Source organism: Penicillium robsamsonii, assembly GCF_028829455.1.
Source record: "Penicillium robsamsonii strain IBT 29466 chromosome Unknown utg000003l_segment0_segment0, whole genome shotgun sequence".
In the NCBI taxonomy this organism is placed as follows: domain Eukaryota; kingdom Fungi; phylum Ascomycota; class Eurotiomycetes; order Eurotiales; family Aspergillaceae; genus Penicillium; species Penicillium robsamsonii.
The window spans coordinates 3,047,433-3,065,060 of NW_026643221.1; the positions used below are offsets into that span (position 1 = coordinate 3,047,433).

The following is a 17,628-nucleotide window of genomic DNA, read 5'->3' on the forward strand; positions in this document are numbered from 1 at the left end:
GTGCCCAGGTGGAATTGTATGAGGTTCGAAAGAAACAGAATTGGTATTGGTATTGTCATTTGCCGTCGATCCCTGGTGCCTTTTGGGTAGGCGGTACCTGACTTCAATACCATCCGCCACTATTTCACTTTGGTACTGTGTACTTACACAACGGCTGACTGCAAATTCAGTTTTAAGAGCTCCTGGTAATACATGACTTCTTTGTCGATCTGGAGGTTTCTGCATGAAAAAAATTCCACTCAACAGAGCCAACCCACATGCACTGCCAAGCTTTTCTTCCTCTAAAGGTATCTTACGATACCTTCAGGGCTTATTGACAGGTCACGCCCCTAGGAACTACAACGGCTGCAGTTGCCAAGTCATGCAACGCGGATACCTACACGTCCGGCCAATCCTAAACGTGTTTTTCGCTTTTTCCAGACAATTTTACGTTACCGAGTGGTCTCCATTGCATCGGCATTATGCGGACTTTCCCCAAAATGGGGTTGACTAGCGCTAACAAGTTGAAGTCTATGGAATACAACCTACGATGTACAGATCAACATGGAAGCCTGTTTATATCACCGGTCCCTATTTGCTACCAGACTGACTGACTGGATTGACGATCGACGTTTTTTGACCCGGTCTGCTGCGGGGTCATCCTTGCGTCAAAGTTGTGATGAGTGATATGAATCTCAGATCAGATAATTGTGTGGTGATTACTCGTTGGGAGACTTGCAGATAGATGCGCCTGCAGGCATGAACACGCAACACCTAGCATGAAACGTCATGGGGTGTAAGTCTGGGGAACTGAAGCTTGTGTTTATCAAACGTGTGTATCAATGGGGTTGCCCACATTCTTGCTGGGATCATCACATGCTCGGCTATCTCGTGCATCTTCCTGAAGGGCTCCGCACATATCTACATATTTACTTTGATGGGTCTATAGATCTCAAAAAGGTGACATTTGAGGATATCGAGATTGGCCTAAATAGTTATACTGTGCAGAGGATAAAGTAAACTCCGTAGAAGATATTACTCCGTACAGCCTTGCCAATCCCGATATACGATACCGAGGCTTGGCAAGGTTTCGCAGATCAGCCACAAACTTAGTAAAGATCGGCCCGACGGCCGGGCTTGCTTAGGCTCCTTGGTTATTTTTATGCGGTGAGGATTCTGTAGCATCTATATATAGTATCTCGATCACTTCTTTAGCACTTTGGGACTTTCAGATTTCCAGATTTCCAGTCCAAAGTCCAGAAATAGAGTATGTACTTAGTAGTTCTAAAAAATTGCCAGCACTTCCACTTTTAGCGTGTCGGCCTAGTCCCTTTTGGGACCGGATTTTGCTTGGGGACCGATAAACTTTGGGCTTTCAGGGTCGATCGTTTCAACTCTTACTTGATCTCTTTTTAGGTATTTCCGAAAAAAAAAAGTCCTTTGATATTCTTGTGCAGTTTAAAGCCATACTATAGACAATGTCCGCTTGCTCAGACGTGATCCCAAACCGAGACGTGGTGCCTCGATGAACCATTTTCGGGTGCTCGTGAGCGTACTTGATCGTTCTTTCATCGGATAAAAGCCGCATACTAACCAGCTAAGAGGCAAATGCATAACAATATCTATTTGGTTGGCTCGCCGCTTATCTCGTTATTTTATTAAATAGTCACCAATGATGTCTTGGTTATTGCAATGATACTCGGAGTAGATGGCCAGGTGGTCAATGATCAGTATTACCATGTAAGTCTTTCGGGGCCGATATGTTGGAGTCGATCTTGGTAATCCTTCTTCGGATATCTTCAGATAGCTCGCTGGCATAGCCGTCGGTGGGACTAAATAGGAGTCGCATACATATATGCCTAGTAGCAAATTTCAATCTCGATATCCACTATTAGTTCGGTTCAATCTTCACCCATCTATCAGACATGGAGAGAAATCAATGCAAGGCGGACAATTCCTGAAGCCTCTCGCGAAATTCTCGGAGAACGCTCGGCTATAGCCTGTGCTCAGAGACATTCGCTTGATTGCTCTATCACTTAATACCTGCAAACCATTCATTCTGTAACATCTGGTGTGCTGTGATTTGTCTGGTGGGATCTAGGCAGGTCAACCCCCGAATGAGATGTTTGAACGCGACATCGCAAACATCTGGCCACTCAGAGAATGGGATGTACGGGATGTTCTCCTCATTTCTATCTTCCCAGAGCATCAGCAAGATCTCAGAGTCAATCTGATCACCGGAGATATGCTTCAATAGATCATCAATGCCTACTTTATCAACAAAATACGAAACTTGACGCTGGAGGCGGATAAAAGCAGGCAATGTACCCATCGATTCGTGCATTCTAAAATCTTCGTCAGGTCCAAATACCACGCGACCGAGAACCGCATAGATGCACTGTTGAGGAGTATATGTTAGAGGATTATGTCTTCCGAGGGGCGACAGTACCTACCATAGCACCAAGTGAGAAAAGGTCTGTAGGTTTGTTAAGTTCGCCTCTGAAGTATGCCTCTGGACTGCGCCAGTTATCATTTACAGCTAGCATGTCCTTAATGTACCTGCCTATAGGGAGATTTGCAGCACTCTCTAGGTCGGTGACTTGGACTCTTTCGATCTAAAACTCCTCTACGGCAGTGGTATGACAATGAACCACGATATTATCAGGTCTTATATCTATTTGAACTTAATGTACACCGGGATTGGTGCGGAAGCGTATTGAAGTTACCAAGGTGTACAATTTTTTGATCACGCTACCTTTTCTTCTCGAAAGTATCGAAATGAGTTGTTCAAAAGATGTGGTCCATGTGTACATACAAAGTAGGCAGGAAGGAGACTGGGGTGGATCCACCCCTAGGGCCGAATGGCCTGATTACTAAGAAGGCAGGCCCCCGGGCCCAGGCCACCCTCCAGGACCCTGGAACAATCAAGGTTGTATAATCAATTAGGTCAATTCTTACAACCTACTTGGTCACATTTACCCACAAATCAATTTCCATTCTGAAGAGCCGAGGGGCCAACACTTAAAATGGCACAACCCAAGTCCACGTTTCTCTCACGAGAGCCCTTGGTAAGTGTTCCTAGCCTAATTATACTCTCAGTTACTTACTTGTGGTCTTTAGACTTCCCAAGACGCCAAATGGAAAAGGCTAGTCAAGACAAATTATACCGATCCCAACGGAGTCAAGAGAGACTGGGAGTCCGCTGAGCGCCAGGTACGAATTTTGATATATCAATCCAACCGTAACGACCTAATCAAATCGTAGACAAGACCGGCAGACTCCATTGTAGATGGAGTTAATATCGTCGCTATTCTGAATAATTTCAATGGCTCTGAGATCCTTTTGGAGAAGCAATACCGGCCTCCAATCGACCAAGTCGTCATAGAACTTCCTGCAGGATTAATCGACGCAGGAGAGACAATTGAGCAAACTGCAGTTCGAGAGCTGAAAGAAGAAACTGGGTACATCGGTGTTGCAGATAAAACTACTGGTATCATGTACAATGGTTGGTTGCCCGTTGCTTGTTTTACTGCTGAATATTAGCTGACTTGAGATACTTATACAGATTCCGGCTTCTGCAATACCAATTTCCACATGGTCTACGTTCAGGTTGACATGTCTCTTCCGGAAAATCAGAATCCGAAGCCTGAGCTAGAGGATAATGAGTTTATCGAGTGTTTCACACTTCCGGTATCAGAGCTTTCGGCCGAGTTGCAAAGGTTGGAGAGTGAAGGGTATGCAATTGACGCTCGGGTAGGATCCATTGCGGAGGGGATAGAGATTGCAAAGAGATTAAAGCTTTGAGTTGTCTAGTGGAGTTGAAAAGGTGATTTACTGTCTTGCTCTCATGTTATATATATTGAAGGCCGCCATATGTTAAATAATTCATTGGCGATATGAAGAACAATAATGATGTATCCACCCAGCTGATGTCCATACGCCCCTAAAATAGTGAGCAAATTAAGTGCTGGGGACCCAGGGAGCAACCGAGAGAGCAGTTTGATCATGATTTAGAACTGTTGTTAATCATGAGCAAGACCCGGCTAACTATATATCGATTAGGCGTTTCCTGAATCCCTCCCCCATTATACATACATAATCTGACACTCCAAGGGTCCCGATACTGTGCTAATTACGCCCGTGTTCGGTCCAAAAACTATATCTGATGTTGGTGACTGCTGCTTTTACTATCCCCCGAGATCTAATCAGCCAGGCATACTTGAGACTTATGTACAAAGCACAGAGAACTGCAGCTGTCAATCAAGTGCCCGAAATAATGACAAGGAAAAATAGTCATCCGTAGCCCCGTACGATCTATCTTCAATATTTCTGCCCCATTGTAATCACTGTGGGGCAGACCCATTATCCTCCACAGCATCGACCCGATCCCAGCTTTCAAGCTCCAGATTCCGGACCCGATTTTCGATCTCAGCAATATGCTGACTCCAGTTCTCCTTTCCCTGCTCCTGCTGCTTCCAGATCGCTTCAAACTGCTCCATGACAAAGGGCGGGATTTTGACAGTCTTGCGGTTCTTCTTGTAATCATAGATTACAATATCCTCGAAGCAACGAGCGGCAGGGCGTTGGCGTGCTTCAGACAAGATCATGACTTCGAGTCGGAAAGCCGATTGAGATGAAAGATGCCCAGATGGGTCTGGGATCAGTTTGTGGTAGACGGAAATTTTGTCTGGAGATTCCATGGGCTGTGTGATAGTGAGTAAATAGGTCCACTTAGTTTCTGATCTGGGTACAGTACAAATTTGTAGTCCACCTTAATACTCTTCAGGATGAGCCCGATTCCCGTATTTCCAACCATGCTTAGCCATTCTTTCTTGTTCGCGGTATCGATATGCTTGCCGATATTGCGCGTCCAGTTTACTCGAGCTGTTTCGGCGTATCGTACATAGGTAACGTTGTTGACGTGACCTTAGCGGCCTAGTTAGCACTGTATAACCCATGGATTGGAGAGTAAATTCAAAGTAAAGGGACGGAGCATACCCTATTATCCTGTTAGCTTCGACCTAGAGAGACCACGCAGTAAGCGCAACAGGTAGGGGGCAGGGATGTTCTCACCATAATATCCTAATCCACCACAAGTAGACTTAGCATTAATGACTCTCACCCATAACACAGAACCAAGAAATATGACCCAAGCTCATACCTGTTCTCCCCAGACCACATTATGGCGAAACAGACTACGCCGTTTTTTATCCGTAAGGAATCCCTCACTTCCAGCGATCAATTCCCGCCAATCATTAGCCAATTGCTGTAAAATCCTTCCCGCTTCGTCAACCTGAGGTGGTTTCATCCCAAACATCATGCACTTCCCGATCCTTCGCTTGGTCATTGTAAGCCATCGTGGATCGATCGGTTTTGATGCCGAATTGGGCAGGCTTTGGTTGTTCAAGATTGCCGAAGTTGTAGAGAAGAGACGACGTGTGCCATTTGAGTACAGGGGTGTTGAGACAGATAGCTGCGCTCGAAAAGCCGATTGAGGAAGCATGTTTGCGTAGTTGTTGAGAGACAGTTTAGGCTCAATGTCGCAACTTGGGACAGCTCTCCGATAGCGGATAACCGCCGATAACCGATAAAAACAGAAGCTTGGGGCCCGGGGCGCCATCCGAGGTGAAATCGGCTAAAACCCCGCGTAGATATAGGGGGGTTTGAACCAAGCCCCATATTGATATTATGCTATATTTTTTTGTAACTTGTCTCAGTGAAAGTAGACAGAAAACAAAAATATCCAAATTGATTTATTAAAAGTAGGTAGTACGTAACTTATAGAAATCCACTTGTCATGGGGGAGTCAATCCGCTAGGCACGTCACCGATAACATCCGAAGCCTGGAAGCTTCTCAGCCGCCTACCTTCATGCACCGCATCCTAACCACCAAATATTTACCAGAATAATCCTTGTTCTTGTATGGAGCAACAATGGTAAATCCCGAGTTGCGCCGGCAGGTCATTAACGTCTACAAAGGTATGAAGCCGTACGCGTCACAGAGCGACTTACACGCCTTCCCTTCGGCCTTATGCTGGTCATTTGCCTCACGCTAATAACCCGAGATGTAGAGCTTCTGTTCCTAGGACGGGAATATCCTCTGGGCTATCAGTATTTCCGGGATCGGCTACACCGTGCGTTTGCAAGTCAGACGCAAATTACCGACGACGAGCAGATCCGCAAGGGAATAGCGAGGGCTGAGTTTGTGAAGAAAGGTGAGTACTATCTTGCTAGGATTCCTATCCCTATATTCGGTTGCAATTGCTAATTGTTTAATGCAGAAGTGGAAGCACTGTAAGACTGATCCCTACATCCCTCCCTGCCTTCTATCGCATTGTCACATTCGACTATCCTCATTACACTACCTACACTGCCTACACTGTTGGATTGCAATCATTTGAAAGCACAACGGAATCATTCGTACACGTCATTTTTCTATACATTGCACCCATAATGGGGTAGTGTCTGACTAGATACACTGTGTATAGATTCACTCCTCATTATCATGGCATCATGCAAGAACTATTTTGACCCCTATCACAAGATATTTGGGTTGGTGGAAACTGACAGGATAAAAAAACCCAGGTACTATTTGAAGCGGTACCGAACGCTGAAAAAACGATATGGAAGTGAGGCCTAAGATTCTCATGGCTCTCACCTCTTCTCCAGAAATGTTCAGATCATATGCATGTTAGAAACCCAGAAAGACAGAACATTGAAATAAAATTGGGGGTATCACCAATACAAAGTGCAGAATGGTCACTACTTGACTTTTGCCCACCGGAACTCCAAATTGACTTAAGGGGTTCATTTTTTTTGACCCCACCAGGCGCTCACTTCAAGGCACTCGCCGCTGCCAAGTCCGCCTTTCTGAAGGAGATCGGCTGTCATTGCAGCCCACCATCGGTCCCATTCGTCACGGCCCTTTCCGCTAGACTCCATCAATATCGGTTCCAGACCTTCAATCATCTGGATTGTGGTGAGGAGAGCTGTGCGTCGGATGGAGATCTGCTCTGGAGTCAGGGCCTTTCGTGGACGGTTCTTGGAATCCTTGCCTTGACCGTCTCGCTCCCAGCGCAAATCACCCAGTGGGATTGCGACGCGGCGACTGTCAACATTTTCCAACAAGTCCACTTCGGAGTTGAAGGATAGACCGATGGTCGCGCACGGGAGTGCTGTTAACTTGAGACGGTCGAAGGACTTCTCCACCCAGGAGTTATAATCAACCACGAACTTATTCTGTGCTCGTGTGAATGGTGTGGCAGAGGAGAATGTATAAGTAGCCGTTGCGTCGGCGATTTCCTGCTCTTTTGATGTGGTTTTGCGGGCAGGAGCCGGATTTGGCAGGAGCGAACGGAAGCTCCAATCCGAATCCCACACCTCCAGGATTCCCCCGGACTTCAGCACCCGCAGAGGCTCACTCAAGCCCGACGCAGATTGCGCCGGACTGGAAGGACACATGCCGGCATCTTTAATGAACACAAAATCAAAATAGCCGTCCGGGAAGGGTAAGCGGGGTCGGCGTAGGTCATGACGTTTGAAGTGCCAGTTCATTCCCTGCTTTCGTAGATCTGGTGCGATGGAGATCACATCTATTCCAGAGAAAGCCACATCGGGATTGCCTCTGCGGGCGAAGTATTCGTGGCACAGACCAGACCACAGACCGGACCCGCATGCGATCTCTAGGATGCGTTTGGGCGGCCGATTGGCCAAGTGGGGGTTGCAAAATGGGCCGCCGAGGACGCGCAGCAGCATCATCGTGCGCAGACTTTGGCGGTGGATCTCGGGTAGGTCGCAGGGCAGAGGGTAGACGTTCTCCGGGTCGCGAAAGTAGGTGCGGTCACCCTGGCGCATTAAAGGGTATGTGGAGTAGTCCGTGAGTGAACTCAAGGACGAAGAGGAGGTTGCGGCCATTGTCGAGCTTAGGTTGGAGTGTAAGTCGGACCCGGAGGCGGCGGCTGAGAATCCCATTGCCATTATTTCCATATCACTTTCCTCAAGTATCTCGATTGGTGTCCCCTATGACTTTGAAGATGGGTTGTGGGTTCGGTCGCATTCTCGGCGCACTGAAGAGTTCATGAACGAGGCATGCCTTTTGCTGAAGGGGGGTGTTTTTTTTCAAGTGGAAGATAATTCCGAGGAAATTAGGAATTAAAATAGGAAAATCGAAATCGAGTCGAACAGGGAAGGTGACAGGGACCAAAGCGGGTTCGGAAATTATCCCTAGTGCAGCCGGGGCGCAAAACTGAAGAAATTTCTTGTTTAACGTCAAACAAAAGCTGAAATTGCAAGTCCTTTTAGTTTTGTGTAGAAGTAAATTATTCGAGAAGAAGAAATGGGGGAAAGGGGAGGGAAGGGAAAAAAGCAGGCCTAGTCCTGTTAATTGACCCCTGGAAGTTGAATATCCACTCGAGTCTAGTTTAGTCTCTTCATGGTACTTTACTGAAAAAAAATATATCAAATTGTATTGTGACCAATAGTATTCTGTTTTAAACTTGACCTACATGCATCCTTGGATTCCTATTTTTATATGATGTATATAAGTAAAAGCCGTTGACATCATGACTCTCAAGGCTATATCCTCTGGCTCAATGGCCGAAAAGGGAAAATTTGGGCGAATGCGGTACCTCGGGACTATAAAACCCGAACTGTACGTTTATTTTCAATTGGAGTCTAGAATATGGATGTCAAGCTTGGAGTGCCTGATTTAGGGCAATGCCCCTTGCTCTAATACTAGATTGATAAGATACAAAGTACGGAGTGTACTTATTCAACGGCCCCGGTAATACTCCGTAGACATGTATCCAATTCAAAAGGATGCACAAACTGTGGGAGATCCCTACCCGTCATGTTCATAGCGCAGGTACCAAATTATTTAATAAATAATTGGATCTTAGGTCTGGCGCAATATTCTGAGACTTAGCCCGCCATTGTCTCTCTATCTGATACAGTGTACTAGGTTATTCCGTGGCCCCCGACGCTAAGTCCCAGGCACTTGTTCATGGTATCGGCTATTCCACACGATCGTCTTGGTCTGCACTGTGATCCGTGCCCTTTCCGCTCTCGGCAGTGAATATGGGTCAAACGTACCTGCAGACCGATACGAGAATTCGATTGACACTCGTCTGCCTCGTACTTTTTATCAGAACTAGTTTAACTTTTCAAGACACGGGGAGGCGAAGAGGCAAATATGATCAGTAAGAAGATGGCAACCTGTTGGTGCGTTGGCAGAACATTGATCCCTTTTTGTGAATATGCGAGTATACTAGGTCTGTGCTACCTTGCAGGAGCTATACATCAATGCATAGTATACATCATCTGAACGATATCTCTATATCCATTATGGCTTGAACAGAACCGGCCCAAGCGCCATATCACTATTAAAATTATCTTGAACCTCCTCTATCCGGACAACATTTAATAGTTCTTTTACCCCGAATAGATACCATGTTAAGATGACGTTTTAAGACATTCACAAGGATCAGTATAGGAATAGGAGTTACCTGCTTTGTATGGGATACTCCGTCCTTAATCATACGATTGTGGAATTGAGCAATGATCAGTCCATTAGTGGCTTTTCCGTCTCAAGCACTTCACGCCTAGGGGAAGCTCGCTGGCCGGAAAATAATATGACACACAGGATTCTCCTGATTCTCACCTACAGAGGACGAGACTGAAAGACTAGACTCAATTTTAGAAGTATCAGATATTATTAGCAGGGGCTTGGACTAGACAGGTCATTGTCCATTCTTTCAATCCTCAAGCCCAGGTCTCTGTCCCTTTTTGCCCGGCCCATTGGTTATATATCTATATTCTAAACCCGAATTAATTTCATTGTATGTTCCCCCGTAGTGTTCGCTAGCTTCAAACAAGATGTTTAGGCAGAATCAAAATCCGACGCAGGTTCGACTTGCCAAAGACGGTTGCATATGCCCATGGTTTTGGCAGGCAGTGTTGACCATGTGGCTAGTTTTCATATAAACAGTCCCATCGATCAAAAAGTAACACGAAAGTGCGAGATAGATGAACATAACAATACTCAACTTTTCCTCTAAAAAACGTCAAAACAGTGAAGGGACGATTGTGTCTTGGCAATTCAAGCTCAAAAGCTGGCGAAGACTTGGCCCTTGCGGCGATTCACGTGACCGCGTGACTCCCGCCTCGCTGCAAACCACCAGTGTCCATCTCAAGACGTCCTCATCGGCCTAGAGACAATCGTATGGTTTGCTCATCCTTGCTACGTCAATTCTGCCCCGCTGGTTTTCTTCGACTCTCTATCACTCAATTTGTTTTTACTTTTTCCAATCACTCCTTCTTTTGACCCTTCCGCCCAATCTCCGCCCTTAGGTACCGCTCCATCGCACGCCTAAAGATACTCTCAGTGCCAAAGTCAGCAACCTTCAATCGTGGTTTGATACAGTGGTTTTGCCTTAGGCCTCTATGTGGAAGAAGAGAAGAGACCGTCTCCGATCCTCTCCTCTCCTCTCCTCGACCCAACTCAACTTAGCGCCGCCCACCAACCAACAGGTTTTCCACCAGGGAAACAACACACGGTCTCGTCTGCCACGTTAAATGGCAGATGGTACCTACAGGTTCCAGCAGCCTGGGGCCGGGCAGTTCTACTTCCAAGCTCAAGCACAGCAGAACCCTCACCAGCGACACATCGTTCGAAACGGGACCAACTCTCCGACGGGTCGACTGAAATTCAACAACGACACCCCCTCTCCTTCTCGATCCCCTGCCCTAAACCAGGCTGCTGCTCTCAGCCCTTTCAACAACATGTACGGCCAAACTCACCAAGGTCAGCATGTCATGATGAATGGCGGTCAAGCCCACCAGCGGTTTGGCATGCCAATCCCAAAGTTCCAATCGCAAACCCACCACTCTCATCACACACAACAGCCGCATCATCACACCCACCACTCACAAGCGACCCACAACCTCACTCATCAACACAATTTCCCCAGTGGCGCACTGGCTACTACAACCACCTCTCATTTCACCTCGACTCATTTGCAGAATGGAATACCGACCGCGGACGATGATCTTGATGAATCAATGAACGAGCATTGGCAGCAGCAGCTCCAACTTGCGGCAGAATCACGACAAGCCACTTCTCCCCACTACCATGCCCGTGTCATTGCGCAACAAACGAAAGGCATCCAGCTCATGTCCAACCAAACTGACACAGAAAGTGGGACGGATGGGCGCAATGGTGCGTCTGCGGGGAAGCCAGCTAGCCGACAGGGTTGGAATGCGCTTGATTTCGGTGGCCAAGGATTGCGGGCTTTGACTACTTCATTGTTCAACTATGGCTTCATTGAGAAGCTGTACCTCAATTCCAACAAGCTGAAGGTGTTGCCCCCGGCTATTGGACAACTGCGGAAGCTGACCCATCTGGACCTATCGGGCAATGACCTGACAGAGCTACCAGAAGAACTTGGTATGCTTTCAAATCTGAAGAAGCTCCTTCTCTTTGATAACAACATTCGCACCCTCCCTTACGAAATGGGGTACCTTTACCGGTTGGAAACCTTGGGCATTGAGGGAAATCCCCTGAACGATGTCCTCAAATCTCAGATCATGAAGGATGGCACAAAGGCTCTCATCAAGTACCTGAAAGAAGAGATGCCAGGTACGTTTCAATTGCTCCTTTCCAGAATATTTGCGCGAGCTTGTTCGCTAACTTCATCATTGCAGTGCACCTACCTCCTCCTGACCGTGATTGGGTTATCCTCGATGATACTTCAACCTCGTCCAACAGTAATACGGAAAAGATCACCGTACTGTCGTACAACACCCTGTGTGACTCTTCTGCCACCCAATCGCATTACGGCTATGTGCCTTCACGTGTCCTGTCCTGGGAATTCCGCCGCGAGCTTATTCTCAACGAATTACGATCCCATAACTCAGATATTGTCTGCCTTCAGGAGGTTGATCAAGGAAGTTACAACAATTTCTTCCGGGAGCAGCTTGCCTACAACGACTACAAAGGTGTCTATTGGCCGCGTGGTCGTGCAATGGGCATGCAGGAGGAAGACGCCCGGATGGTCGATGGATGTGCTACATTCTTCAAGGGAAGCAAGTACATCCTGTTGGACAAGCAATTGATCAACTTTGGTCAGACCGCCGTCCGTCGACCCGATGCCAAGGGCCAGGATGATATCTACAACCGACTGTGGCAGAAGGACCACATCGCCGTTGTGGTCTTCTTAGAGAACCGGCAAACCGGCGCTCGTTTCATCAGTGTGAACGCTCATCTGTATTGGGATCCTGCTTTCAAGGATGTCAAGCTCATCCAGACTGCAATTCTGATGGAGGAGATCACCAAACTCTCAGATAACTATGCCAAATGGCCCGCTTGCACGGACAAGACCGCATTCCGTTTCTCGGAGGCCGAAAGTGGCTCAGAGACCGCGCCCGTGGTGGAACCGGCCCCGTCGATGGAGTACACCAGTGGCGATCAGATTCCCGTTCTCATGTGCGGTGATTTCAACTCCTCACCAGGGTCTGCGGCTTACAACTTGATCTCCACTGGACGACTTCCCGAAGCCCATCCCGATCTGGAGAAGCGACTTTACGGAAACCTCAGCCGGGTTGGCATGACACATCCTTTCAAGTTGAAGTCAGCCTACTCCTCCATGGGAGAATTGAGCTTCACCAACTACACCTCCGACTTCACTGCCATTCTCGACTACATTTGGTACTCTTCCAATACTCTCCATGTGTCGGCGTTGCTCGGCGAAGTGGACAAGGAGTATCTGCGCCGCGTGCCCGGGTTCCCAAATTTCCACTTCCCCAGTGATCACGTCGCGTTGCTTGCGGAGTTTACGGTAAAGGGCAAGAAGGGCAAGGTGGTAGAGGCAGACTTCGGCCCACAACGGCACTAACGACATGGAAGCATTTGAGATCTTCGGAGATGGGGTGTTTTTCCAACCGGTTTCTTTCCTTCGTGCTTGTTATTTCGGAATCTTTTTGGGTGGTGGCTGTCTAGCCAGCCGTCTTATGGTGTTTCTTTACGTATTTCTTTTTTTTCTCTTTCTCGTGCTTTTTTCTCTCTCTCCTGCTTATGAACGTCCTTCTTCCTTTTTCCTCTTGCTTATCCTCCTCTGTATCCTCTTGATTTGCTAGCGGAGTATCTGTTCCTCGAACCATGGTCTCACCTCGTGTTCTTTGGATGTAGTGAAACGGTACGGCAGTCTCCATTTACTCTCTGGCGTTCTCTCTTCCCTCCACACTCTCCCCCTTTGTCCCTCAATCTCACTCTCTACATCTCCTGTGTCTTCTTCCGTTAAGTTTCCTGATTTATCTCGGTTTCATCTCACCTAATCTCTAACGTCATCTGAGACGGCTTCACGACGCTTAGGATCGGGGATTGGTGTTCGGGGGGAACAGGTGGTGAAGGGTATCTGCTTATTGCCCGTGACGAGGTTGCTTTTTGTCATTATTTTCGATCAGGCGAAGGGAGTTCTGTCTGTTCTATGTACGTGTTTATTGTGCCATCCGTCATGTGCGAGGTTCAATCAAGAATAGAGCGTGGCTTCGTTCATTTCAGTCGTTCTTTTGTAGATATGTTCGGCGTACTTGCTGGTAAATGTAGACCGAGATGCTCTTGCCATGAGGTCTTGGGCACAATGTTTCGATGCTTATGACTGTGCAATACATGATTGCTGTCCCAGACTACTATGCGCCTTACACTAGCAGAACAGGGGACTCGGTGAGACTGAGCACAATATCTACAGATGACCTTTGGTGTAACTCCTTTGGAAAGCTAATAAATCTGACGTTAGCTCTGCCTTTCTCCCCGATACCCCATGCTCATACAGTGTACGTACCTTTTATAATGCACGGGCATCTTAAAATGGAACTATGGAAAGTTCTTTTCGCAGCCTTGCATTTTTAGCTCTAGTAGGCGAATCCAGTGTTTTTCACTTTCGTCATAAGACACTTGGAGGAGAGTGATTCTATTCTATTATACAATATTATACATTTGGCTTGGAATAATCTACAGCCGTGCCAACTATGAGGCTTAATAATTGAACAAGTATATCTTACTCCCCTCATAACACCCAATATAGAGCCCGCTCCCCACAACCGCTGCTACGCAGGTCAAAACAGATCCCCGAAACAATCCAGCTACCCCCTCCTTCCGCAACACATCTCGAGCAATAGCAAATGCCCCGACACGGGATGGTAAACCGGAGGTTACTTTGAGACTCGATCGGGTGCAGCCTACCTGGTCCCCAACCGCAAGTCTCATCCTCGTCTTGACCACATGGATAGGAACAAAGAACCAAGACGCACAACCCCCCGCAACACCAGCACTCAAAACAGTCGCTTCAAGCTGCTGTCTGATATCACCTTTCTCTGCCTTCCACCGCTCAAGCAAATCCTCCTTAAACATCTCATACAAACAAAACGTAAGACAGATATTCGGTAATTGACTCGCCACCAAAGCAGTATATCCAGCCCACAACCCAGAAGGATATTTCCGAAACTGATGAATCATCTCCATCGTCGGAGACGGACCGCCTTTAGCATGAAGCGGCCGCTGAACAACCTGAGCATTCTGCTTCAATACCTCAGCTGGGTTCTGGATAGCGCAAGCGAGTAGTTCGGCAACAGCACTACTAGCAACGTGAATCAGCGGCCGCGGGACGTCGAGCATATATCCAGCAGACTGTGCATTCTCGAAGGCTACTTTTGAGGCTTCGTATGCTGTGAAGAAAGCTGCTGATGAGAGTGTCCCTGCGATGAAGGTTGGTCCGAAGCCTTGGTACAGCCCGCTGAAGAGGTTGCGGTTGAGTGTGCCGTTTAGGTGCTTATAGACGCTGCTATATATTGGGGATTGCATGCGTGTTATTACTGTGTCCATTGGGTGGATGGCGCCTTCGCTGGCTAGCGCGGCGATGATGGCGGCCTGTATGGGTTAGTTGGGGGTTTGGGATTGTATATAGTGGGATAGCTGGACTAACTGTCGTTACTTCTGCGCCATCGAATGTAGTCATTTTGGTTTATATGTCGCCAAAGTATTGGAAGAAATGGTTGTGACTCTATGATGGATGCATAAAAAAGACCCAGAGGCTGACGCCGGGGTCCGCGGACCCCGGCGTATTGGAATTTTTCGACCCCGAGCTTGCGCGATTTGTCTGGGTTGAGTATTATTTTGAATTTGAAATATTTAAGAGACTAATGCTTAGTATTGATATATTTTATTCAAATTGAATTGGTTTGTTGTCTGTTCCAAACACTACTAGTGTTGTTAACCAAGTGGTAAGTATACTTCGAATGTTGAGCTCTTGTGTCTCTGCTATCAACCAGAACAAATCCAGCTTTTCTCGATTAGGCACCCCTATCCTTCTCTAGGCCCCTGTTTGTACTTTCCGTCGTTTGACTAGCCAGAGAAAAAGCAAAGCCACACTAGCACAAATGTAAGAGATACCACAGAACACTTGGGCATTTCGATACGGATAGTAGGACCCTAGACGGCGTAATTTGAGTGCTATAACCTCGGAGACTATATATGGGTGTTAGCTGAATATCTCCAAAAACATCTGTGAAACTCTTACATGTTGTAGGGAGCACGATAACAGACCAAGACAAAGAGAGGAGTGATTGGAGCTGCTCCAATCCCGCGACCTCAACACATAATGGTCCCACGGTCTATTAGAAAGTTCAGCGGTCACATAGAATTGGTATGGGGTGGATCAACTTACAACCCAGAAGACCCCAAGAATAGCTCCGCTAATGAAGGCGAAGAGAACAAGTACCCCGTATGATGTTGAGGGAAGCCAAATGACAAAACAACTAATGCCACAAAAGCAAGTCAAGAGGCCAGCGACCTCAATCCTGCCAAAACGATCACTGGCAACGCCGATCAGTGGCCGGCCAACAGCAGTTCCCAAGTTCAAGATCGCATTGACAATTGTAGCTTGGTTGTCTGAAAGTCCAATGGAGCGTGCATAATCTGGAAGTGAATACAGCAGACAAATATAGCCAAGCATACTGAGAAAAGCCCACGATAGCAACAGTAGAACGTCTAAACGACACAAGAGTTTCACATCGAATCCCCGCTGGGACGGCTGTATAGCTTCATTGCGAGTTCGGATTAGGAAAATAGCAATGATCAGTATTGAGCAACTGATAATAGCTGTCAACCGCAACGCCCAAGCAAGAGATATTTCCCGAATGACTGAACCATCCATAAACGAGAAAATCAAGCCACCGATACCTGATCCGGCTGCACTGATCCCGTTGGCAAGACTTCTTTTCTTGTCAAACCACTGAGAGAGAACAGGAATGCTTGGTATATAGATAAAGCCAACCCCAAATCCAATCAAGACTCCCTGTGACAGATAGAGCTGCCAGATTCTTTGTGAAAAGGACGCAGAGACATATCCCGATACCAAAAGCCCCAACCCGAGTAGCATCGGTAACTTGGTGCCGTATTTGCGAGCGATGATTGTAACAGCAGGGGCTACCAACATCGCCATGGAAAAATTTAGACCTCCAATCAGGGCAAAGTCCATGGGAGTAGCATCAGGGAATATGTTGTTCGAGAGATAGTATGCCAAGTACACGCCGTATGACTGTTAAGAACATGAGCTGGGTTGCCTCTGACACTGATCCAGAGATGACGCACAGAGACCGCACCCCAAGTGAAGCAATTAATAGAAAAACACGCAGCTACGCACACCCAGCCGTACCCGCCGTCTGGGGGTGGACATGCGTTGGAAGAAGGCGACATCGTATAGCATCAAGAGACTGCGGGGAACAAGGTCTCCGTGTAGGGGTTTCTTCGTCAAATGTTCAACTCCCAATAGTCCATCCATACATATCGAGGGAAACAAGGAGTATTTAAATATATTCTATCTCGACTCTATGGCTACTTTTGACTTGCCGAATGTGGTATGTCACTGTTACTTTGCATGACTACTGACAGAGTGATCGGCAAGAACTAGAATACCACTTGTTAATAATGACAAATATGCTAATGATCTGGATGAGCTTGCACATAGATCCGACTGCTTAAATCCATAAATACGGGCTGGTTGAGAAATGGAATGAAGCCATGATTGATGCGAGCTGGCAGTAATTATTTCACCCATTTTCAACTCTCATTCATAAGCTGAGTATAATCCTTGCCAGCTGCTGACCATCCCTAAATACCTCCTTCTAGCACAATTCTCTTTATTTCGATGTCTTTTCACTGTTCCACGTGATGCCTGAAAGCCCGTGTCCAATATTGGCACCTTGCCCTTCCTCTCTTCACCTGTCTCTCATGCCTCCAGAAATAAATCGACCCAGCCAAATCTCGGACATGATTGAATCACCAAATTCTAGAAAGCATGGTTCCTGCGACTAGAAATCTATTCAAAACCCAGACACTTGCTTTTTCGGTCTGGAACCTGAAATTGTCCACTCGACATGCGGTTCCTACTAACAAAGCGATTCCTCTTACTGGCAAAACCAAACGGCCCTCACTGAAGCCTCGAGATTTTACTTTTAATCACAAACATCGAATCCAAAGGATGGCATCAGATTATTTAGCAATCGATGAAATAGCTTTAGCTTTATGGGCCAGATTGGCGAGTGAGGACCCTTACAACCCATCTAAACGTACACCTAACTATGATTTCACGAGCAACA

General features: G+C 47.0%; 8 protein-coding genes across 8 annotated transcripts; 3 read left to right on the forward strand and 5 right to left on the reverse strand.

Annotated features, from left to right (window-relative positions):
* Window positions 1–2,011: 2,011 nt before the first annotated feature.
* Window positions 2,012–2,525, reverse strand: N7447_005865 (putative calcium/calmodulin dependent protein kinase; the record flags this gene model as incomplete). Its single annotated transcript, XM_057230127.1, has 2 exons — window positions 2,012–2,377; window positions 2,433–2,525. The coding sequence occupies 2 exons, from the start codon at window positions 2,523–2,525 to the stop codon at window positions 2,012–2,014; spliced, it is 459 nt and encodes a 152-aa protein (XP_057085217.1).
* A 480-nt stretch (window positions 2,526–3,005) lies between these two features.
* N7447_005866 (NUDIX hydrolase) lies at window positions 3,006–3,783 on the forward strand (the record flags this gene model as incomplete). The annotated part of the gene is made up of 4 exons (XM_057230128.1): window positions 3,006–3,047; window positions 3,100–3,192; window positions 3,244–3,484; window positions 3,545–3,783. 4 exons carry the CDS (start codon window positions 3,006–3,008, stop codon window positions 3,781–3,783), a joined length of 615 nt encoding a protein of 204 aa, XP_057085218.1.
* Window positions 3,784–4,322: 539 nt separating this feature from the next.
* On the reverse strand, window positions 4,323–5,482 carry N7447_005867 (thioesterase family protein; the record flags this gene model as incomplete). Its single annotated transcript, XM_057230129.1, has 4 exons — window positions 4,323–4,682; window positions 4,736–4,905; window positions 5,011–5,080; window positions 5,141–5,482. The coding sequence occupies 4 exons, from the start codon at window positions 5,480–5,482 to the stop codon at window positions 4,323–4,325; spliced, it is 942 nt and encodes a 313-aa protein (XP_057085219.1).
* Window positions 5,483–5,912: 430 nt separating this feature from the next.
* N7447_005868 (electron transfer flavoprotein regulatory factor 1) lies at window positions 5,913–6,277 on the forward strand (the record flags this gene model as incomplete). Its single annotated transcript, XM_057230130.1, has 3 exons — window positions 5,913–5,958; window positions 6,051–6,194; window positions 6,261–6,277. 3 exons carry the CDS (start codon window positions 5,913–5,915, stop codon window positions 6,275–6,277), a joined length of 207 nt encoding a protein of 68 aa, XP_057085220.1.
* Window positions 6,278–6,786: 509 nt separating this feature from the next.
* Window positions 6,787–7,956, reverse strand: N7447_005869 (class I SAM-dependent methyltransferase; the record flags this gene model as incomplete). Its single annotated transcript, XM_057230131.1, has 1 exon — window positions 6,787–7,956. The coding sequence occupies one exon, from the start codon at window positions 7,954–7,956 to the stop codon at window positions 6,787–6,789; it is 1,170 nt and encodes a 389-aa protein (XP_057085221.1).
* A 2,595-nt stretch (window positions 7,957–10,551) lies between these two features.
* On the forward strand, window positions 10,552–12,869 carry N7447_005870 (CCR4-Not complex 3'-5'-exoribonuclease subunit Ccr4; the record flags this gene model as incomplete). Its single annotated transcript, XM_057230132.1, has 2 exons — window positions 10,552–11,614; window positions 11,680–12,869. 2 exons carry the CDS (start codon window positions 10,552–10,554, stop codon window positions 12,867–12,869), a joined length of 2,253 nt encoding a protein of 750 aa, XP_057085222.1.
* Window positions 12,870–14,008: 1,139 nt separating this feature from the next.
* N7447_005871 (putative mitochondrial carrier protein (Pet8)) lies at window positions 14,009–14,987 on the reverse strand (the record flags this gene model as incomplete). Its single annotated transcript, XM_057230133.1, has 2 exons — window positions 14,009–14,899; window positions 14,955–14,987. The coding sequence occupies 2 exons, from the start codon at window positions 14,985–14,987 to the stop codon at window positions 14,009–14,011; spliced, it is 924 nt and encodes a 307-aa protein (XP_057085223.1).
* A 354-nt stretch (window positions 14,988–15,341) lies between these two features.
* Window positions 15,342–16,726, reverse strand: N7447_005872 (major facilitator superfamily domain-containing protein; the record flags this gene model as incomplete). Its single annotated transcript, XM_057230134.1, has 4 exons — window positions 15,342–15,496; window positions 15,549–15,642; window positions 15,696–16,568; window positions 16,622–16,726. 4 exons carry the CDS (start codon window positions 16,724–16,726, stop codon window positions 15,342–15,344), a joined length of 1,227 nt encoding a protein of 408 aa, XP_057085224.1.
* Between the last annotated feature and the right edge of the window lie 902 nt (window positions 16,727–17,628).